The 23,144-nt window shown below is 37.4% G+C and overlaps 2 protein-coding genes across 2 annotated transcripts in view; both read left to right on the plus strand.

The window, feature by feature from the left end:
* LOC135215465 (integrator complex subunit 3-like) overlaps positions 1 to 23,144 on the plus strand; it is a gene marked incomplete at its 5' end in the record, with an annotated part of 234,508 nt that overhangs the window by 180,207 nt on the left and 31,157 nt on the right.
* Positions 12,161 to 20,013, plus strand: LOC135215464 (INO80 complex subunit C-like). Its single transcript, XM_064250188.1, has 5 exons — positions 12,161 to 12,317; positions 15,538 to 15,634; positions 17,207 to 17,306; positions 19,307 to 19,374; positions 19,619 to 20,013. Exons 2-5 carry the CDS (start codon positions 15,560 to 15,562, stop codon positions 19,748 to 19,750), a joined length of 375 nt encoding a protein of 124 aa, XP_064106258.1. The 5' UTR covers positions 12,161 to 12,317; positions 15,538 to 15,559; the 3' UTR covers positions 19,751 to 20,013.

The raw sequence follows: 23,144 nt of genomic DNA on the forward strand, positions 1-23,144 counted from the left end.
TTCCATGAAACGTAAAAACACCATACAAACAAACCAACAATGACCTTCCTATGGGATTCGAACCATTGACTAATGGAGTAGCAAGTTGATGCTTAGACCACAATGGGCCGGGAGGAGGTGAAATCATGGTTAGAGGAACAGAGATGCCCCCATAATATGATGTATATACGTATATATGTATGTATGTGTGTGTGTGTATGTATATACATATACGAGTACGGACCCTGTGGTAGGGGTCTAAGAATACTACCACTGCGTGTCGTAAAAGGCGACTAAAAGGATAGCTGCTGCTTTGCAGTCTTTTTCAGTAAAAGGCTAGGCCCACCACCAATAACTGTGGAAACTGCTACCTTGCAGTCTTACTTTTGAGTAAAAGGCTAGGCCCACTGCCAATAACTGTGGGAACTGCTGCCTTGCAGTCTTACTTTTGAGTAAAAGGCTAGGCCCACTGCCAATAACTGTGGGAACTGCTGCCTTGTAGGTGGACTTTTGAGTAAAAGGCTAGGCTGGCCCACTGCCAATAACTGTGGGAACCTGCCTTGGCACTCTTACTTTTTGAGTAAAAGGCTTGGCCCCCTGCCCCCAATAAAAGTTTGTTGGAAACCCTCCCTAACCTTTGGCCACAACCTTCCTTACTTTTTTTTTGAGTTACAAAAAGGGTTAGGCCCCCCCACCCCCTGCCAATAACCTGGTTGGGACAAACTGCCTTGCCCCTTTTGCAAAGTATTACTTTTTTTTGAAGTAAAAGGCTTTAGGCCCACCCCTGCCAATAACTGTGGGAACTGCTGCCTTGCAGTCTTACTTTTGAGTAAAAGGCTAGGCCCACTGCCAATAACTGTGGGAACTGCTGCCTTGCAGTCTTACTTTTGAGTAAAAGGCTAGGCCCACTGCCAATAACTGTGGGAACTGCTGTCTTGCAGTCTTACTTTTGAGTAAAAGGCTAAGCCCACTGCCAATAACTGTGGAACTGCTGTCTTGCAGTCTTACTTTTGAGTAAAGGCTAAGCCCACTGTCAATAACTGTGGGAACTGCTGCCTTGCAGTCTTACTTTTGAGTAAAAGGCTAGGCCACTGCCAATAACTGTGGGAACTGCTGTCTTGCAGTCTTACTTTTGAGTAAAAGGCTAAGCCCACTGCCAATAACTGTGGGAACTGCTGTCTTGCAGTCTTACTTTTGAGTAAAAGGCTAAGCCCACTGCCAATAACTGTGGGAACTGCTGCCTTGCAGTCTTACTTTTGAGTAAAAGGCTAGGCCCACTGCCAATAACTGTGGGAAACTGCTGCCTTGCAGTCTTACTTTTGAGTAAAAGGCTAGGCCCACTGCCAATAACTGTGGGAACTGCTGTCTTGCAGTCTTACTTTTGAGTAAAAGGCTAGGCCCACTGCCAATAACTGTGGAACTGCTGCCTTGCAGATCTACTTTTGAGTAAAAGGCTAGGCCCACTGCCAATAACTGTGAGATCTGCAGTCTTGTAGTCTTACTTTTGAGTAAAAGGCTAGGCCCACTGCCAATAACTGTGGGAACTGCTGCCTTGCAGTCTTACTTTTGAGTAAAAGGCTAGGCCCACTGCCAATAATTGTGGAAAATCCTACCTTGCAGTCTTACTTTTGAGTAAAAGGCTAGGCCCACTGCCAATAATTGTGGAAAATCCTACCTTGCAGTCTTACTTTTGAGTAAAAGGCTAGGCCCACTGCCAATAATTGTGGAAACTCTTACTTTTGAGTAAAAGGCTAGGCCCACTGCCAATAATTGTGGAAAATCCTACCTTGCAGTCTTACTTTTTAGTAAAAGGGTAGGCCCACTGCCAATAACTGTGGAAACTGCTGCCTTGCAGTATTACTTTTGAGTAAAAGGCTAGGCCCACTGCCAATAACTGTGGGAACCTGCCTTGCACTCTTACTTTTGAGTAAAAGGCTAGGCCTACTGCCAATAATTGTGGAAACTCCTACTTTGCAGTCTTACTTTTGAATAAAAGGCTAGGCCCACCGCCAATAACTGTGGTTGATAACAGCAAGGGCAGGCGGTCGTAAAAACCCCTTTGCCAAACCGTAAACCATGCCTGATGTTGGTGGAGAATGATTCCTTTGATAGAAGGCAGTGGAGAAGGCGCATCAGGCAACCGACCCCTTAATGTAGGGATAACGGTGGGAAAGAAGAAGTATATACATATACGAGTACATATCCCCCATTTTATTTTCCTTTACCCTTACTGTGCAATTACTTCTGCATTTTTCAGTTAGTAGCCTAAAGAATACAATTCCTTAATCTTTTAGGGCTATTCCAGCATCACATTTAACGAAGACTGACTTTATAACAATTTACTGCGTATCGCAAGCTTGCTTATTTTTTCCATACTGCAGACCCCTCGCCGAAGTAATGTTCCCATTTTGATGATGTGATAATAGGCAGTGATGGGTGAAACAGAGGATCTGATAATCTTGGAATCTTTACTAAGACAGCGATGGCAGTTTAAAGTGACGAGAAAATGTGCCCTAATAGTGAGATGGTTTGTATTGAGCCACTCTGCGTTGATAGTTGTATTCCATTAAAAAAGATAGTCTTCACTGTCATTCAGGTGACCTTAGCCAGCAACCGGGGCCACCACTTTTTGATGGTTCTTAAAAAAAAAAGAAAATCTGACAAACCGGCAACATTGGAGGAGGACTCGGTGGGCGTTGTGGAAATTTGGACGGGTTCAGGATGTTCTTGTTGATTAGCAAAAGGGTTTTGATCATTACTACTGGATTAATAGGCCTAAGCTGCTTCAATGATTTTTTTTATCCTCAGTGTTCCACTGTTCATGAAGCCTCCTAAACTAGGGATGGTTACTTATAAAGCAGATAAATAGTCTTTTCCTATATGACTGTTCGCTTTTAAAAAATGGGTATTACAGTATAGAGAGAGAGAGAGAGCTTAAGGATCAGTCATATTCTATATATATATATATATATATATATAATATATATATATATATATATATATATATATATATATATACATACAGCGTATGTGCCCGTATACAAAACTTGCGAAATACCCAGAAATTTATGATAATGGTGCATGCTATTTTGAAGTAATCTAACAGCTTTCCTTAAACTTGGCAGTTTAATAAAACCGTTCCATAATTCAACAATAAAAGATACGAGGCTAAACGATGTTAGAAGAGAGCACAAACAAAAATTAAATCCACAAAGGAAAGAACGTTAAAACTGAAGATAACGCGACACGTATGAATGTTTGTTACGAATCTGCCCCTATTATAGTACTAGAGTCGATTCACATCAACCGTGCATTTGATGCCTAGGCCAGTCCCTTACGACGCTCCTGATTGGCTGTTGATAAGCCAATCACAGGGCTGAAAACGCTGTCTCTCTCGAGACTTCATACAGGCAGGATGCATGTTCCGTCTCTCCTGAGGGATACTTTTGAAAGACATATCCCTCAGGAGAGACGGAACATGCATCCTGCCTGTATGAACTCTTGAGAGAGACAGAGTTTCCAGCCCTGTGACTGGGTTATCAACAGCCGATCAGGAGCGTCGTAAGGGACTGACCTGGAGATCAAATGCACGGTTGATGTGAATCTACTATAGTACCAAAGGGTTTGTGTAAATCATTTTGGCCTGGATGACGACAAAAACAGACAGTGGGAAACACTGACTCCAAATGAACGACTTGAACAGCCAGAGAAACATAATGAGTTAGTCATGAATGTTACGCGAGACGCATTGGCAAGTGTTGCACCTACCTCTTGCCGGCGCCAAAATATGGCGATTTCAGCAATTCCCTTCGCAGTCTCTGTGGGCTGTAACGTAATTCATTTCGTCGGTAACAGCTGCAACTTTGGCCCACCAAAAAGTGTGAAATATGTGAATAGAAAAAGTATAAAAGTGTAAAAGTAACGTCACGTAGGGAACTTACATTACCAAAAGCTAAAACATGTAACCCCATAGAGCACTTCATGATTTTTAATGGAGGACATTCATTTGTAATACACGACGTAAGATGTATCTTTTTATCTATTTGCATGAGACCTTGATTAGGAACCTACTTAATGTACTACATAACCGCTCTGTATTATGTAATGGCATGAAACCGGATCTGCTGTAATGACATTTATTGAGTATATTTAGTGACCATGGACTTCGTCATGCCCATAGAGAGGTGTGGAAAACAAGTGATTGACACCGATAATATTATAATTGGAATATACGTCAGCAGTGATTTAAAAGGCAATTCCTTCATCTCCTGTCACACAGAATCTTCAATTCATGGGGATACTTGCAATATTTCTTGAAGCCGCAGTCAGCGACACTCGAAGCTATCGCCGAATATGGCACCTCCTTTGAGATGTATATACTCATTTGCATTTGTCAAGACTTATTATCATATTGTTGAGCATAAGAGATCAGTTTTTGTGGATCTCAGAATAGCCGATCGCATGCCGTTTTAGGAGACAGCCGCATTCTGGTCAATTAATAGCCAGGCTTCTTTAATAATAAAAAAAAAATCCACAGCCAGAATTAATTCAATGATATGTTGCAAATATCTTAAGGAATGTTACTAAAAATATATAAAGTTTGTGTATTAAGGCTAGAGTTGAGAACAGTGGGCTTTATATGCAACGCATATACTGCCGTGTGTGTTGACAGAACTGTTACTTGGCCGAAGAACAGATAATTTCAAATCAGACGCATTTACGGTTCTTTTAAACAGGTTTACCATCATATGATTTCGCTCCATCAAATCACTATGTTTAAAACTGTTCAGGTATTTTGAAACGTTGAGTGTGTCTCTGACGTAAAATGAATTATGTTTGCAAGCGCATGCTTGTTATATACATTGTGTACTAAATGAGAATACATTTTCAAATGTGTAGGTAGATACATTACATATATCTTATATCAAATTTCATTTTGTTTCTTATTAAAAGTAGATATATTAGCATAAGAGATAATGTCATTTTAGTTCATGTTAACGGAAAATAGGCAGAGTCACATAATCAGTACCTGTTGTTACTCTTGAAAGATCTGTGTACAATTATTCAAAACTGTTACGGTTACAAAGTCATAGAAAAAGAGCAGCAAATATGAATGTGGTCGTTTTAGGCCTCAGAAACTACAGATAACTCGTTACGACTTTTATTCATAGTAAAAACACTTATGTTAAAATTGGAGATGAAAATTATACGTAGAATGTGGTAGTTCCTATAACAAGGTCTAGAGAATATACTCTCTAGACCTTGGTTTCCTAAAGTCCCAAAGTGTGCGAAGGAAAGCTAAAAAAATATTGTTACAGTAATGAAGCATATGTTTTTGTCTTTTACTTGGTTACTTGTTACATTATGTATTTAGTACTAAGGAACACCAAGTAACTTTTGTTCACTCTTTTCTAGATAATACTTTAAAAGAAATATTCAAAAGACATTAAGAGTTGCCTCTCATTTATCTCCCCAGCGAAGTTATGACGCAAGAGCTTTGGCGAAGCAGCAGCCACCCAGGAAATCAAGGCCAGAAATCTCCAGCAAGGGGGTGGGAGGGGGTAACGCCCCCAATGCACCTCATTCCGTTCACCGTAGGCATTGTAGCGTCTCTTTGGCCCCTAGCGGCAACCCCTTTCACCGTACCTCTGTTCATATTCTCGTTCTTCCATCTTAACTTTCCACCATCTCCTAACAGTTGTTTCAGCATTATATTCAGCGCTGAATGACTTCATAGTTTCCCAGCGCTTGGCCTTAGTTTAAATGATATATTCCAATTATATTCTAAGGCCAGAAATCCATGTACCTACCTTCCAGCGCCAAGTGGCTTGAAAATTTGGACTCTCTGAGATACCTGAGACTGCGATTGAAAATGTCTGTCTGATTTTCACGATTATTTTCTCCCTAAGTTTTCAGTAATAAAAGCAGTGAACAAATTGAGTTCTCTCTCTCTCTCTCTCTCTCTCTCTCTCTCTCTCTCTCTCTCTCTCTCTCTCTCTCTCTCCATGTTTTAATGTGCGTATATTTTCATGCGCGCCAGGACAAAAGTTGCTGAGCAATGTAACTCCTATCGAAGACCAAGTTTACCTAGTATGCGAGTCGCAAATTACGGTTGCTGTTTTTTCGAGAAGAACGATAACTTTTTTTTTTTTTTTAACAAAGTATGGGGGATTTGTTGGCTTGTTAATATTTGATTTTCTTTTTACAAAGCAGGATTGTAGCGTTCGGTTTGATGGATCACGAGAAGTTGTTACGTTTCAGCCTTACAGAACTAGGAAAACCGTTTCAGTGTTGCGTCTGGCAAAGCAAATGGATATATTTTTCATCGCACCGAAGAATAGCAAAATGCCAATTTTGGGGATCAAGAGGGATTGGCAGATTGCGCAATGTATACTTAACAATGCAAAAAGAATCACAAAGCAAACTAGTTTAATCTGAATTTTCCCGAGATTATATCTTCCCTCTCCCACCAACGAGCATCTCAAGGGGGCTGGTCTAACGATTTGGGCGTTTTTGTGTGCGTTCGAAACCAGGCAAGGAAAGCTTGAGTGGATCTAATCATAAGGCGACGTTGCTTCTCAGATAGTTATAAGGTCGCACTTCCAGAAAAATTTGACCGCCTAGACGCTCTTACGGTATTGTGCTCTTTGCCCTCTTTGTTGCTACGTGGGATTGAATAATGCTTCCAGTTAGCTGAAGGCAAACTTTTTAGTCTTGCCTCCTCAAAAGAAATAAAAACTAACTAATTTCAGAGTGGCGAATACGCTTTACTTCACATTCTTTTGTTACTTATCATGTCCAGAGTTCTTATCCTGAAGTTGTCGGGATTCCAGTTAGCCAAAGGCCTCGGTTGATTTTCGAGTCTTGGGTCAACGTTCTAGACCTATGAAATTAATCGCCGTACTTGCACACTTTACCTTCGTGCCTCTTATAGTATCATTAAGAATCATTTTTGAAGATTATTTCTAGTAGTTGTATGTAGAAAATTATTTTGATTTGGATTTTGGTGACGACATCATCTACAGAGAATGTTTTGTAGAGAATGTTTTCTCCAGGACATTCAAATCTTGCGATTCATTAGTTCAGAGAATGTGTTTCGTACACTTCCTGTCCGTCTTTAGTCTTAAGTTTTATTTCGAGCAAATTTCTTGTATATGATCCTTCAAGATAATCAGTATTTGAAACCATCAGCAACACTCGGATTGCACGTTCTTTAGAACTCTCTTCGGAATTCTGTTCTTTGCTGTGAATAGCCCCCCAACCACCCGCCCCCCCCTTTTTTTAGACTGAAATTTCATGCTTACGTCGAACCTGTACTAAATAGTGGGTCTAGTGACATACACACACACACACACACACACACCACACACACACACACACACACATACTATATATATATATCTATATATATTATATATATCTATATATATATATATATATATATATATGTGTGTGTGTGTGTGTGTGTGTATGTATATATATATATATATATATATATATATATATATATATATATATATATATATATGCAGTAGGTGTGCCATCTCATTCCAGCTTAATTCCTTGTTGCGGTCGCTGTTTTTAATTAGCCTCCTCCAGTTGCTTCTATCATGAACGGCTCATTTCAAAATTTGTTTAGGCAGATGTTTTGCAGACGGACTTCAGCCCTCCTTATTTAGTGACCACCAGCTGGGGTGGCTCGCAACCCCTCTCCCTCCCTCCGCTTTCCTAGCTACTAGATTAAAATGGCGCATGCGCTGTGCGTATCAATAGAATGTGTCGCATATGCGGGTCAGTATTTACATTCACTTATTTTCCAAAGGCATTAACCAAAAACAAATACAACTCTTAAGTGAGCAATTAAAAGCCTTAATTCATGACCCAGGTATTGATGTCTCCAAGAAACGTAACTAGGTAATACAGAATATAATCCTGGATTGAATTATATTTGTAATTCTCCACCGCCAACTGGAAATAGTACTAGGAGGAGCGACTCTTATCGTTCATAAGTCATTACAACGATCTTCTTTACCTCTTTAATGCTAATTCTCAAACTGTTGCAGTACCTTTCATTTTGGGCAGACATATAGTATGTCCTATATATCTTCCTCCTGATTTTGGCTTCGTTTAAATTGACGTTCAGAACTTGTTACATCAACCGTCTACCTTTTACCTACTCCTTCGGAATTCTAGTGCTTATAACCTCCCATGGTGTTGAAGGAGTAATGGATGCCAAGGGCAGGATGTTAAAAGATATCCCGTTTAATCCCATCACATTGCTAGATAATGGAGCAATGACTTTTCATTTTTATCGACAAATAACTATCCAGTCTTGGACTAAAGTATTTGCTCATGTAACATTTACATATTTCTTTATGACTAGTCAGCAAATGAATGCTTCTGGAGAGTGACCATTTTCCACTGCGCAGAAAACTTCTGAACATTCTGTCGTCTCGATGGTCTTACCTTTTCGTTTTCATTCCATTTCATTTAATGTTACCATTGATTTTCAAACATTTTTCCTTGTACTCGTGACGTTTTCCCAGTATCCAGCCCTAGGCTAAGTCTGTCTTGATCGACGTATTTATCTTATTTCTTTAATTTAATTTCATTTAATGTTACTATTTATTTTCAAGCATTGTTCATATCTGCTACTACTTTTACTCTTGTCGTTTCTCAGTATCTGGCCCTGGGTTAAGCCTATTTTTAGTTGGCCTCCGCCATGAGCAGTTTTCCAGTTTTCCAGTCTTCCAGTTTTTGCAGACCATCCGAAATTGTGGACACGGCCCTTCACAGCGAGTAACGACGCAGCATTTTCATAGGCTCATGCATCTTAAGCGCTGGAGAAGCTCTTGCTGAAAAAGAGCTTTTGGAGACTTGCCATGAAAGATACGTCCGTACTATTGGCTACAAATTATGACCAATTAGATATAACAAAATTGAGGAAGAGATTTTTTCTGGTCATGGTATTTAGCAAAATATGCATAGTCGAGAAGCACATTAGTACGAAACGAGAAAACATTTTTTCTCCACCATTTGTACCCCGTACATCGTGCAAACACGTAGATGCATACGAATATTCAGACGCACATATCGCATACATTATAATGTACAATTGTTTCTATATGTGCAAGAAAATTAATTGCTTTGATTATGTGTACAGCGAGCAACACTTGGAGCGCCAAAGTATAATTCATTCGAGTATTTTTTTATCTTGACTTGCTAACAAAAACTTGATTGCATAATAGTTAAATGATGATTCTCACTATAACTTGTCGTAAAAGTTTTTTCTTTCTTTTATTGCTTTAGATTTAACGGTGCCAGATATTTTAGTTTTTGTTTGGTTGCCTATATGAAAATAAATAATTGTATATACATACCTGCAGTGTCCTGACTAGTACATGAATTTATGTTCATGCTGCGAGATAGTTAAGAGAGAGAAATGTAGGCAATATTCACAAATCACCTTTTTATTTAATTATTTATTTTCTTAGGGGTGTTGGAGGGTCAGTTATACGTGCTCGGTATAATGATTACTTAATACAATAATAATGATAATGATTTTAAAGTGGTCATCTTACCTGCCCACACATTCAACAATAATCCTCGGTGCAATAATATTCCAGTATATATATTTTTTACTGTCAAAAGAAATCGTCCCAAGTAGGAAAGGTGGTACCGGTAGTTAAGTGCACTTCACGTGGTACACTGTAGGCATTATTTAAGGGTCTTTGCAACATCCCTTCGGCCCCTAGCTTCAACCTCTTTCATTCCTTTTACTGTAACTCCGTTCATATTCTCTCTCTTTCGTCTTACTTTCCACCCTCTCTAACAGTCGTTTCCAGGTTCGACTGCGAGGTTTTCTTCTCGTTTTACCTTTAAAAACCTTTCTGCTGAAAATTTCCCATTCTATTCTAAAGTAATTCTTACGAGCGCTTGTGTGCGCAGTTCTGTAATTTTGTTACCATAACACATGCAGAATATTAATACGCTTTCTCTTCACAGCAGTGCTATAGTAGATTCACATCATCCATGCATCTAATGTCTAGGCTCCTGATTGGCTGTTGATAAGCCAATCACAGGGCTGGAAACAGTGGAAACTCTCTGCCTCTCGAGAGAGCTCACATAGGAAAGATGTATGTTCCATCTCTCCTGAGGGATGCTTTTGAAAGACGTATCCCTCAGGAGAGGTGGAACATACATCCTGCCTATGTGAACTCTCGAGAGAGACTGAGAGTTTCCAGCCCTTGATTGGCTTATCAACAGCCAGTCAGAAGCGTCATAAGGGACTGGTCTAGACATCAGATACATGGGTGATGTGAATCTACTATAGTAATTACCGGCTGTTAATACTGTCTGCATATGTACAATACTGAAGACCTTATGGGAGAAATTCACTTTTCCATTGTTTCAGTGTTAGTTTCAATTATTGAGGGGTGATTTCAACTTTTTGCCCCCAGATTGGGCGGGTTCACAACTTATAATATTTACAGTATAAAAAAAATGCCAAACCAATTCATAATCGCCCGTAAGGGTGCGAAATAACTAATAAAGGTGATTATCTGCGTCTAACAGATGATGGAATATTTGACAAAAAAAAAAAAAAATCCTCTTATGCCGAATAGCAGCAATGAAAGAACGTTTTCCTCCATTAGGTAATGGCCAAGCAAAATGACCAAAAAATGCTTGCAACTGCAGCAGTTAACAGTTATGCAATAATATTAGGAACAGCAGTAAAATGCATGGGTAAATTACAGTTGATAATGAATCTACCAGGATTCGAACCTGTGCCCTTTGTTAAGATTTAGTGGCAGATAGTCAACTTGTCTATATTAGGCTATCAAGAGATAGAGGTATTCAGACAGCTTTAGACTCCGTGGATGGAAGAAAACTTAACAAAATCATTATGAAATGCAGATTACACGTATGAGTAAGAAATCCGTTTGCTAGGGTGTGTACTACTGATACGACCGCACGATGTTGAAACTCTGTAAATCAAGAAGAATTAAACGTAAACCAATACCATAAGGGTCAGAAATGTGTATTTCTGGTGATGGAAGTTCACTCTCGACGTGGTTCGGAGAACACATAAAGCCGTTGGTCCCGTTGCTGCATAACCACTGGTTCCATGCAACGTAAAAACACCATACAAACAAACAATGGCATAAGGCAGATGTGCATATGTTAGCAATAATAATAATAGTTACACACCTGAAGATACTACTATAGTATTTAGGAACAAGATTCTAAGTTGTTCTTTAGAGGAAACAGTTGGAGCTAGTGAGAGTGACCCGAAAATTAACGAAGAAAACGTTAATACATTGGCATTCAGTGATCTGTACAGTGTTAATAACACAGACGACATCCAATTCATCTGTGGAATAGAAAAGTTAAATAATTCAAAGGACTGCTGCAGAAAACACAAGGGGAAAAATCAAACCAAAAGCAGATGAGAAAATTTAGTCAAAATTAAAATCTGGAGGAGAGTGATGATAAGGAAGCTAGAAACATTACTGGAGAGTACTAGAAATGCCAACAAATATCTATATAGTGGAAAAAATGAAGCTGACATAACGAAAAATAAAGGAGAAGTATATAGATCAGTATGTGAAAGTAGCAAAGTTTGCAGCAAGCTGCACCCAATAACAGAGATGGCTGGTTCATCAAGCTTCTTGGTCGATATGAAAAACAAGTTACTTAACTGAAACATACTCACAACAATAGTCAAAATTTTCCTCTATGAGATAAACTTGGGCCAGTATGAAAACAAAAAAACCGCCTTCGATTGTGTAAATTAGATACTGTATCAACGAGTTAAATCTAGAGAATACGGTTGAAATTAATAGAGATGGGAAAAAGATGGTAATGAAAAGATTTCCTTGAATATCTACTTGACATTTATAGACAATGAAGTAGCGTGACATTACTGAAAAGATAGTATAGCAAGTAGAGTGAAACGGTGAGGAGCAAATAAGTTTACAGTGGGAACAAGTAAAAGAAAATGTCCCACACAATGAAATTAGTTACAGATTTAGTTTAATGCAACAGAAGTAAAGACAAAAAATAGCCAATGATTTACATTTTAAAATCTGCGTTGAGGAAATAGAAAGTAGGGAAGGTTTTAAGAAGAGAGTGTGATATCACAAATGCAAAGCATAGGTAAACCCCAGCGTAGTTGTATTACGGGCTGAGGTGAGGAGCCTTTTAAAAGACGAACTCCTCTAATTACTACTACTGCACGAAAGCTACTGTTGATGTTTTATCCTTTGACTTATCCTATTATGTGGTCAGGCGTACTCTACTGAGGAAATCTCTCAATTGATACCCATTTTAGACCGGTTAGTTCACACTAATGGCTAATCTGAGCATTAGTGTCATGTTATTTGTAATCTAGCTAAGGTTAAACTGTAACTAGGGAGGTACTAAGGGCATACTGACTTAGCGTGATGACTAGGTAGTAGCTAGCCTAGTTTGTTTTATACTACTTGTGTTTCACTACTAAGCTATACCTAACTTGTGCTACACATGTTAGCTAGTCATTTGGGGTTAATTATTTTGGCCAGAGACCCTCTTTTTCTTTCTTTACAAGATTCTTTTGACCACCTGCAACAAGTTGTATGGATGTAGACCGAAGTTTGAATTGACATTTCGAGATTACTAGGAAACATTAGCCTGCTGTCACTGCCTCCTTCTTTATTTTGAATAACTAACCAGGACAAATACATAAGTGCTACTTATATTGATATTTAATACTGTAATCAGTTCAGCATTATAGCCTAATCGTAAAGTGTTTAGATTTGTTTATTTCTGCTTAGCCTGTTAGGAAGGGTAAAAAACTGTAAGGTCCAGAGTGGACCATGTACGATCAGCTTGGACAATCCCAAAAAAAGTACATTATAACGCATCCTGACATCGGAGATGGGCATCAGTCGTGACTTGTTGTTGGTGAGAAACGGAGCTAAAGACCTCTACTCTCCTTTAGAAGTAAGTATTTTCTCCAAAGTTAGAAATTAAGGCCAAATTTTAAGATTTAAACAGAGGGTAGTGAAAACGGTGTCAAACGTAGCGCAAATCTCGCCAAAACGCGTTCAACATTTTTACTTACAACTCGAAGTATTTAGAAGATTGACGCCATCTCGATGTTTACGGAGTCGCTTGTGTCAATAAACCAACCATTTCCTGTGATAAATCCGCACACCACTTGTACCTACAGACGCTGGGGCACTTTCATCACAACAATCGGAAAACTTTTCCTCACCGAGTAAACAACTGTTTTGTAGAAGACGACGAAGAGTGCACTTCAATAATTTTTTAAATAAATAGTAAAACATCAATATTTTACATATTTATGATGATTGATTTGAAAATATTCGTTATTGAAAAAGTAACTCGATTCTGACTCAAATTTAAGCAATTATTTTTTGGAATTAGAACGTTCTTTTAAGTCCTGTATTATGACGTCACGACATCTTGACTTTCGTACCTATTGTAAATAATTGCTTTACTCAACTTTCTTGCAGAACAGTTTACCAGTTATTCATGCAGATTATCAGCTTTTCATGTAATTGGTATAATCGTAATGCGCATATATATCTTTATTATTTACTTTTTGGATATATGAAGATGTTTTACTGCCGGATTATCGCCATAGTGTGACACAATCGTTTTCGGTCCCTGCGCCTCTGTTTTCGCACCATAAGAAATTATGGGGCCGAATTTGCAATGACCAGAAAGTCGTTAAAAGAGGAAAGTTAGCATTGAGGGGCATATGTTTTGATTGAGAAAAATACAAATTTATTCAATAGCTAGCTTGTAAAAAATACTTGATTACAAAAACTTGATTGACAACTAAGCAGCATACCTACTATGGGTTTCAGAGACAGAGCAAGCACGTTTTTGGGCAATACCTATTTCTGTAACGAACACTCGTATCAGAATGAGATTTTGCTACAGTGCATTACACCCAGTGCCGTAATTTATAAGGGTATCGTGAATCACTAATCGTAAAGAATAACGACACTTGTCCTTGTACCAAGAGACAAAAACTCCATTATGCAGAAATGGATACGAACACGCGTATAAAGCTCCACCTACCCTCTCCCCCCCCTCCCCCTCCACCGCCACCCCTTTCCTCTTTCGTTCCTTCGCCTTCCTTTCTCTCTCTCTCTCTGTTGCCATTCAGTATGTGTTGACCCTCCAAACTGGGTATAAGACTACACACAAAACGTTGAAATTGGTGAAATTAGGCTATGTATTGGAAGTATATATACATAAATATTAAAGCAATTTTATCATTATTGCATTACTATGACAACTAGAATTCATGGAAACAGTTTATAATAATGAAACGGCATATGTGTGAAGCCTCCACTAATGTGGCAACAATGATTTTGCCATTCTTAGCATGCAAACATTAAAGCATGCAAACATTAAAGGTTACATTTATTTCTGGCATACGGTTATTAAAGAAATTCAAAATACTAATATAGACTGAAATCAATGAAAAGTGCTAGCAAAAACAAAAAAGCAAAAAAAAAAAATATGTATATAATTCACTTTCCGTAGTCGTTCCTCTATGCACTTATCCATAGTCATTCCTCTATGGTTTTCAGCAGCCAGATGTACGAAAACGTTAGAAACATTTGATTATATCTACTTTAGAAATATCTGTTAATAACGGCGGGGTAATTTGGTTACAAAAAAGGGATAATATACATGAATTTAATTAAAATTTTTAAATAAAGTAAATTTGAACTAAATAACGAGTAAAGTAAACAATTTAGGAAATAAAACTTTGCAGTTTCGTCGTCTGCTGTTCGTAACTGTGTTTGTGGCGCGCACGCTTAGGAACCAGGAACAGCAACTGGTTTAAAGTGCAATGTGGAGTGAACTGAGACCAAAATGTGTATAATAACAATCAAATAAGCACTGTGGAGTTTCAGTTGTGATGACAGTAAGGATAAAAACCACCGATTACAAGGTAAGAATGGATTCAGTTCAAACCATGACCCCGGGAATAAAAAGTTTCATACTTTCAGTAATATAGGCAACAAAATGTTGTTTTATTGTGCTGATTACAACTGCAATCTTTAGTAAGATCAATAATCGTTACATACATACGCTAACATTGTTCAAATGATTGCTAGGAAGGCTGGGAAAGATGATTTTCGTCACTGATCAAAACCTGTACATCCCACGGTAGCCGCCATATTGGATTTCAAAACTGCCTTGAAAACATATTTTATGAAGAGCGTCGCATGCTTATTTTAAGTTTGTATGGGGCTTTCATATATCACATTATGTTGACGAAACTTCAATCTTTTGAATGGTATGCTTGGAGTTGTAATTGTATTCTTGTTTCACCATTTAAATATTGAGTGAATAAGACCTGAAAACCGTGATAAGGGTTGGTAGTCGCTGGTTTTTTCCCCTATTACCTACTATAAAATTGTTGTTTGTATGTTTAGGTACCACACTTACATGTAAATCAATTATTGAAGTGTTTACTTTCATCTGTCATTGAGCAGACTCTAATTTTCTTATTTTTTTATCTTGAAGGTTTACACTGCTTCATTAAGAAATGGTAACAACAGAAGAAGTTGTAGAAGAGAAAGAGGAGAAGAAATGTCCGGTCTTCAAAAATCCAGAATTCCAGGTAAGTCGGATAATGCTTGGTTCGTAGGCTAAATAATGAAAGGATATTTTTAACGAACTGGATATTGGTACAGCAGCCGTATCCTGATTGCAATAGATATTGGTACGGCTGTGAATTGCACATGCGTGAACCCTTGTTTACTACCTCAAACATATTACCAGTGTCCAGTGACAGCAAGTTTTATTTTTCATGTATATAGTCCAAATCTAAGTAAGTTTAAGTATTATTGTGATTTTTTATATTTTCATTTACTGTCAAAATGTTTTGGTGCTTTGGTGATGACAGTATAGTGCTTCACTTTGACATTTTGAATTGAACATGTTCAACGAAACAATTCAGTTGACTATTATTACTACTGTCGCTGATCTTCAAGCGCCGTACATATACCTAGCTCTTAGCAACAGCTGCATGATTAGCAAACTGGTAAATGGATACGGGTAACTGCTTTACCTATAGCAAGTCAATAGCACAATACGGCACCATTGACAGAATTGACGTACCCCCACCACACTATGATATTTGCACGGCAGGTGGTCTGAAATTGACGCATGTGCAATTCACAGCCTTACCAATATCTGTCACGATCAGTATATGGCTGCCGTACCAATATCCTGTGCCTATTTTTAATATGGTTGTATAATTGCTGCCTTTGAAGAATGTTGGAAGTCTGCGATATCAATCATGGTACAGATATGTTAAGGTATACATAGAATGTTCGATTGTTGCTGTAAAACTAAAGGGTATGTGCATAGCTTGTAATGCTGCTTAGTTCTCTATTCATGCAAATATTCCAGTGACATACTATTCCATAGGTAATTCAGTTCATTTTAGGATATTAATACATTTTAATTCAATTAAAATAGTATATTTAGGATTGACTTGTAACTGCTGTGTTATCATAATTTATCATGTGTGAAACATGTTTCTCCCAATTTTATAATTAGATATTTTGGTGCAAGAAGGTGAAAAATACTCAAACTGTTCTTACTTCAGGCTCAGGAAGTAGTGAAAGTTTAGGAGGGTTAGGTTAGGTTACGTTAGGTTGCAGAAGAGGCTAGAGGTGAGCAGTAAATGTAAAGACCTCAGGTTTGTTAGCTATGAAAAATACAAATTGATTAAAAATTTGTCACTTGTTCATTTGCGGGACAAACCCTCTGTGTTAACAATAGGATAGATTTATACTTGGAGGGAGGTACAAGTATCCTAAACTGGCTGGGTGTTAACCCACCTGACCACCCTTCTTAGAAGAACGAGTTCTAACGAAGGGGGTCTGAAGCCTGTGAGAAACTAGACAATCGGATATCTAAAAACTCAGCCGTCTGGGTTGAAATACAATGATGTATGGGATGATATATGGGCAGATTCATTGATTTATCCTATTGTTAAGACCTCAGGTTTGTTAGCTAGAAAAATACAAATTAATAAAAAATTTGTCTTTTTTATAAAATTTTTTTATGGCAGTTTGACTATGTTTTTCTGTGCAGTGCAGTGGTGCAGACTTCCCTAACATTTTTAAAGCACATTTTTTTATATTTATAGTTGTTATTGTATGTAATCATGTTTGCCTTTCAGCATTCAGCATTCCGTAGCAGTAAGAAGAGGGGATGGAGAAATTTAAAACAAATTATTTCACTAGAACGTGGTTACACCTGGCCTCATGATGCAGTCCATTGTAAGTTAATAGATTACTGTATTGTTTATATTCATCCATTTTACAAACCTTGCACTGGGAAAGGTGTGGTTAGCTGAATGATTTAGTTATCAACAGATTAAAAGTTTCATTATTGTTCCTTATTTAAGGTGTCTTGCTTAATCTGATGTACCAACTATGTGAAAAATCACATAGATGGTACAGCTGAGTTATTTGTAATGTAGCTTTTAAACCATCTTGTACTTCACTTTTCATCAATCTTCATTTGATGAAATCACTGTAGTGATTTGGTCGGGGCAGTACTATTATAGCCAGGAATGCATGTAACAATTAACAATACGCAGGGCATTATTAGTTAAAGCCAAGCATGTATGTGAACCCCACCAGCTTTTGGCACTTTTTTTCTTTTGAAAAAAATCATCTGGCTGTAAAATTCACAAAACCTGTTCTTTGCATGTGGACAGCAAGCTGTGAGCTTGTGACAGTAATGTGATTCTTAATCCCTTATTAATTCTGGTGAAATCTTGCAAATACTATCCCCTGAGATTCCAGTGATGGCGAAGGTCATAATCTGTAGAAAATATGAAATATTGGTCTTTAATATTAGGCATCTGGAGGGTGTTGGGCAATGGTTAAACTCCATCGCCCCCAAAAATAGGGACAGGTCTGTTTCTTTGGTCTTGAGGTATTTATCGAGCCCAGCATTTGAACCTGAAGACAGCATCCTTTAGGAACCATGCTTCTTCTAATCCTCTGTGTCAGTGAAAAGGATATGAAGGTCTGTGATATGTTATATTCTAGTATGTGAAAGCACATAGGTCTCTCTTATTTCCCTGGGGTCAATACCAAGGCTCAGGCAATTTTCTCCCAATGCCAAGCTGCTGTAAAGCTTTATTCTAGCCTTTTCCAGTGGAAGCAGGGAGAGATCTTTGCCCACTCAGGATTGTAATAATGTACCTAAGGACAAAATCTACTAGAAAACAAGTTTTGTGATTAATTTTAGTGACAGTATGTCAAAGGATGAAGTCAGTAAGAACACCATGTTCTTTTGTGTGAGAAAGGTGATTAGGGATGCCTTGAGAATGTTCCCGAGGTCCTGGCCTTTAAGGTTATAGTTGTGTCAAAAGATTTGGGATATTTTAACAACTTAATCTCTTCAGAGGAATGTAGAAAGAACATATCCTAAAATTTGCGTATTGAGATCTATCTCATAAATAGTATCATTTTTCTCCCATTGGCAGCATGGTTTCCCCAATGGCATACAGAGCCCTTTCAGTCTCCTTCCTCTTCTTCATAAATGTATTTTATCTTTATGTGTCTATTTTTGTGGGGCACTTGTGGCTATACTTAATAGAAAGGAAATTGTATATTTAAAGGAAAGATTAAAAACCAAGGCCATACTAACAAGTAACCATTTCGACTACATGACCCTTTGTTAGCTTCAAGAACTAATTTTTCCTGATCACATTAACTCAATAGGTCATCTGTCCAGAGTCTCAGTTGCAAGAATTCACTTTCCACAAGTCCTATCCTCTTATATAATTATTCAAACTCATGTAAATTGATGGGATTTGTGTTAATACATAAATTTATTTTTGTGAAGATGAAAAGATTTATTTTTGTATACAAACCCATCAGTTTACACAGAGGGCCCCTCCTCCCAGCCCCTACTGCCATCTGGCAAGACTATACAAAACAAGTGAATGATTGACAATTTGTGGTGATTGTGTTTCGGGATGTTTAGAATGTTGTTTTTCTCCGTTTAAAGGTTTTTCTTGGTGGGCTGACTACAAAGTTATACAAACTGATGAGATTATATTTAGATAATTTTTTTTTTCAAAAAGACAATAATTTTCCTAATTTGTAACTGTAATGTATTTATGAACATTATCATTATATATGCTAGGACAGTTGTATACGGAAACTTTTTAGTATCCTGTTGCATTCTTTTATTTCTAATGGCATTGTATGGAACATTGGAATTTTTTTGGCTGTGTGTAGTTATACTTATTGCTTTGCAGATAGCAGCATCGATGCTCCACCTGCTTTTACACCAGGAAAAAAATATTCTGATGTTTCTGGCCTTCCAGTAAGTATTAGAGCTGGCATTTCTTATCTCAAACTATTGAATATAAAATAAAACTGCTCAGAATAGCTGCACCCAAATTGATTTACCGATATTTAACTGATAAAGGATACTAACATAGTAGTATATCAGCTAAAAGAATTTTCTCCTTTTGGTACTTGGTATTATGTAAATTTTTCAGATTTTATTGGCAAATTTAATTGCAGTTTGGCATCTGTAGAGTAAGTAAAGTATTTAAAATTTTCAGGCCAACTATACTGATCCACTTACAAAGTTGAGGTATGCTGATTCAGCGGAATTCTACAGAGTTCGAGATCTTCCCATGGACATTGTTAACGGTCTTCTGGAACTTCGGAAAGCTAATAGTATTGTGGGTTAAAAGACAATTACTTTTTAAGAATGCAGTTCTGCTAAAGGAACTGAGGTTTATAGTGTTTAAAAGATAATATTGTGAACATTGTGAGATGCTGTAAGATACTAATAGTCATCAGTGCTTTGCTACTTTACTGTATTAGTAGCCTCACTGGTTGATTACTGTACAAGAATTAACATTCTGGTCAGTTTTAATGGACACAAAATTATGCCTTTATGCAAGATCTTTTTAAAGAACTACTGTTTATAATAAAGATTAGATTATTTCTAGATGTTTGTTTCATGATCAAAGAGAAATAGAATAGCAACTTACTTCATTTTTAGATCATGAGAGGGTAAATATACATATTTTTGCTTGGCAACCAAAAAAAAAGGAATAAAAAGTTTGATTGTGGTAGACAGAGATGAATTGCTTCCTAACATGGTGTCAAGTGTGTTATAAATTGGGACAGAGACTTAAAGGTTAGGTGATCACAGTTATGAGTTCTTAAATGCATTATTTTCATGTCATGGTGAATTCAAAGGTGTATGATTCATCTTGAGAAATGCAATATTGTAAAGTCAAATAGATCATGAGATCAGTGTTTGAAATTCTTTGAAATTTGTGTGAACTTGAAGCAAATTTAAATGAGTGTAGGCTAGGTTTCTGAAAAATAGTTGATTGGTTAGTGTCCCCATCACAACCTGGGTTTAATGGGCATAAGCTCAAAGTGACTCAAGTGCAATGAACACATGCTCTAAGCCACTGAAATCAAGAATTAATTATAAAAGAGCCGTGTACTGAATCGTTTCAGTTCACAATAAATATGCACATAATTACACTTAACAGATATTTAGATAAAATTAGTGCATGGTTCAAATTTTGGGGGAATGAAGTTGAATATTAACAAACCTTTAAGGATAAGTGTTAGCGGGTCGAAGACACTGGATCCCCTCCACAGTAGGTGTTAAGGAGCACAAAAATCCTGGATGGCGATAATAACCATCACACCTCTGATGTAAGGATGCCATCCTCTGATGGAAACTCTCGCTGGATGTGACTGAGGAGACCCTTATTCTCCCTATCGCCATCTGGAGAATGGCAAGGTGTGCCCCTGGGACAAAAATTCAGCTGCCTGCTACTTCAGGCAGCTGCCCCATGATCAGAATTCCCAGGACCTGGTGCCAACCAATCAGCTCTTGCATCGGTCATTCAGTCTCTCTTGGATGAGTCATTCTGCTCCCAGCCATTAGGAAGGAGCCCTTTGGCTTTGACAACCAATCAAAAACTGCCATAAATGTTTATAAGCCTGCTTGCCAATATAAATTTGGCATAATGGTATGTGAGGCTTCATTCGCCTATTCGTAGATGGTAGAAAGTACTACTATGTACTGAAGTGTCAAGGAATACATGAACTTGTGAATGGCTGTTATATAATTTACCTGCTACTACAAAGAAACTTATTCGTGAGATTAAGAAACTGCAATACAAATTCAATGGCATTCAGACAGCCATTCTGTTTAATGAAGTTTGCTTGAGAGAGGGCATTCGTCTGAGATATTGAAATAGTAGTTATAAGAATTATACTAATCTCATTTTTCTTGCCTATGCAATCACTTCAAATGCATGTTCCGGCTATAAATTTCAAGTGCAACCTTTGTAAAACTTAATTTTTAACAAGATGAAGTGATAGCACAAATATACTAGTAATACTTTAGTTTTATATTAGAACTAAAGAACTACTGCACCAGTGAAATTACATTGCTTAGCTATACATAGTTGCAGACAACTTTTAGGGAAGTGTTTCTGAGATTGGTATTTGGTGTTCATGGTTTATTGTGCAAAAATATTTCTTTTTTGTTGCTTATAATATATTTTCATATATTTAAAAGAAGTTATTGGGTAAATAAATACAGTAAAATGATGTTAGCATTTCCAGAGATATAGACTACATTAAGTGTTGCCTATGAAAGCCGCAAATTTGATGATTTGCTGGTTTTGAGCATGATTATTATGAATAGTTATGTATACATCGTGGTATCATATATACAACAAGTTAATTTTTGGCATTATATTTGTGTTATGAAAATCTTTGGGTGATTTTCTTGCCTTCTTTTAGATGCCTCAAATTACATTTTTTTCAGATCCCTAGACTAACAGCATAAGCATACATTTTGGTAAATTTTTAAAACTTTTTGGTCTTAGAAGAGAGATTTTGGAGGTCATATGGTGTGTTGCCTGCTAATGAGTAGTGCTAGCAGCCAAGCAAGGCAAGCATGCCAGAGATGAAATTTCCAACATTGAAATACATTTAGTGTTTAGGAACTCAGGACAAGTGAAGGTACACTTACCTGAGACATGATCTGAAGCACAAATGACTTGTAGAAACATTGGTGAGATTTTGTCACACCCCACCAAGACAAAAGCAGTAACACCTAATACTGGAGCATGACAAGGACACCATGGCTAGTCATTTGAAGATGAACAGCCAGTAAGGAGCCTGAGACACCATCATCATAAAACTTTTTATTTCAGCTTTTCCTTTTATGGTGTTCGACACGGAGTGAGTTCTATTCACCTCTCCCTGTCCTGTGCTCTTTCTTCATCTTCCATCAGGTCTTAGTTTTCCTGCAAGTCTGTGTTTTGCTACTTTCATATCTTCTTTTATGACCAGCAGCTCCTCATCCCTTCTCATCAAATAGCCAAGCTATATCAATGTGTGATATGTCTATTTTTTCATCATCTATGATATAATCTTTCCACTGTACTCTGACTGTGAATCTTAACATTTTATGGGCATATCTTTTCCAAATCACCACCTATTTTCTGTTAGCTGCTGTACAGGTCTTATGTTTTTATCTAACTGTTATCCACTCTGCAACTACTCTTTTTCTTATTGCCTTCACAACTCCTGCTGTACAGTCCAGTCCATTCCCAAGATACAGAAATCTCTACCTCTTCTAATAATTTCCTATCTATTATTTTCCTATTTGTTTTTGTAATGTATTTCAGGCATTTAAAATCTACTCCATGTACATTTTTGTAATCCTTAGACTTCTTGTGAAGCTACAATAGCCATTGATTTGATGGTACCTTTTCACTTCCTTCCTTTCCTGTTACTATGAATGCTGTTGTACTTTAGTGATTTTTGGCCCTCTCCTGAAAATTCCATTTTTCAACCATTTAGAGCTTTTAAACCTGGGGCGCAGATACCTAATCAGATGCCTGAGACACTTAGATTCGGTTAAGATTACATAGAAAATTAAAAATTGAAATGATGCTATGTACTCTGACTGGAGTGCTATGCAGAATAGAGAATGTTGATCAAGAATTGATAAAAAAACGACCTGACTGAATGCTTATAAAGAAAAATACTTCTATCAGATTTGATGAAAATATCCTTTATTATGCATATTCTTAA

This window comes from Macrobrachium nipponense, chromosome 5 (assembly GCF_015104395.2).
Source record: "Macrobrachium nipponense isolate FS-2020 chromosome 5, ASM1510439v2, whole genome shotgun sequence".
NCBI lineage: Eukaryota > Metazoa > Arthropoda > Malacostraca > Decapoda > Palaemonidae > Macrobrachium > Macrobrachium nipponense.

Excerpts from the sequence above, each read along its gene's own strand:
- LOC135215464 (XM_064250188.1), top strand. The coding sequence starts at position 15,560 with ATGGTAACAACAGAAGAAGTTGTAGAAGAGAAAGAGGAGAAGAAATGT. Across the intron at positions 15,635-17,206 it reads TCAAAAATCCAGAATTCCAG|CATTCAGCATTCCGTAGCAG; the intron begins GTAAGTCGGATA and ends TTTGCCTTTCAG. Across the intron at positions 19,375-19,618 it reads CTGATGTTTCTGGCCTTCCA|GCCAACTATACTGATCCACT; the intron begins GTAAGTATTAGA and ends TAAAATTTTCAG.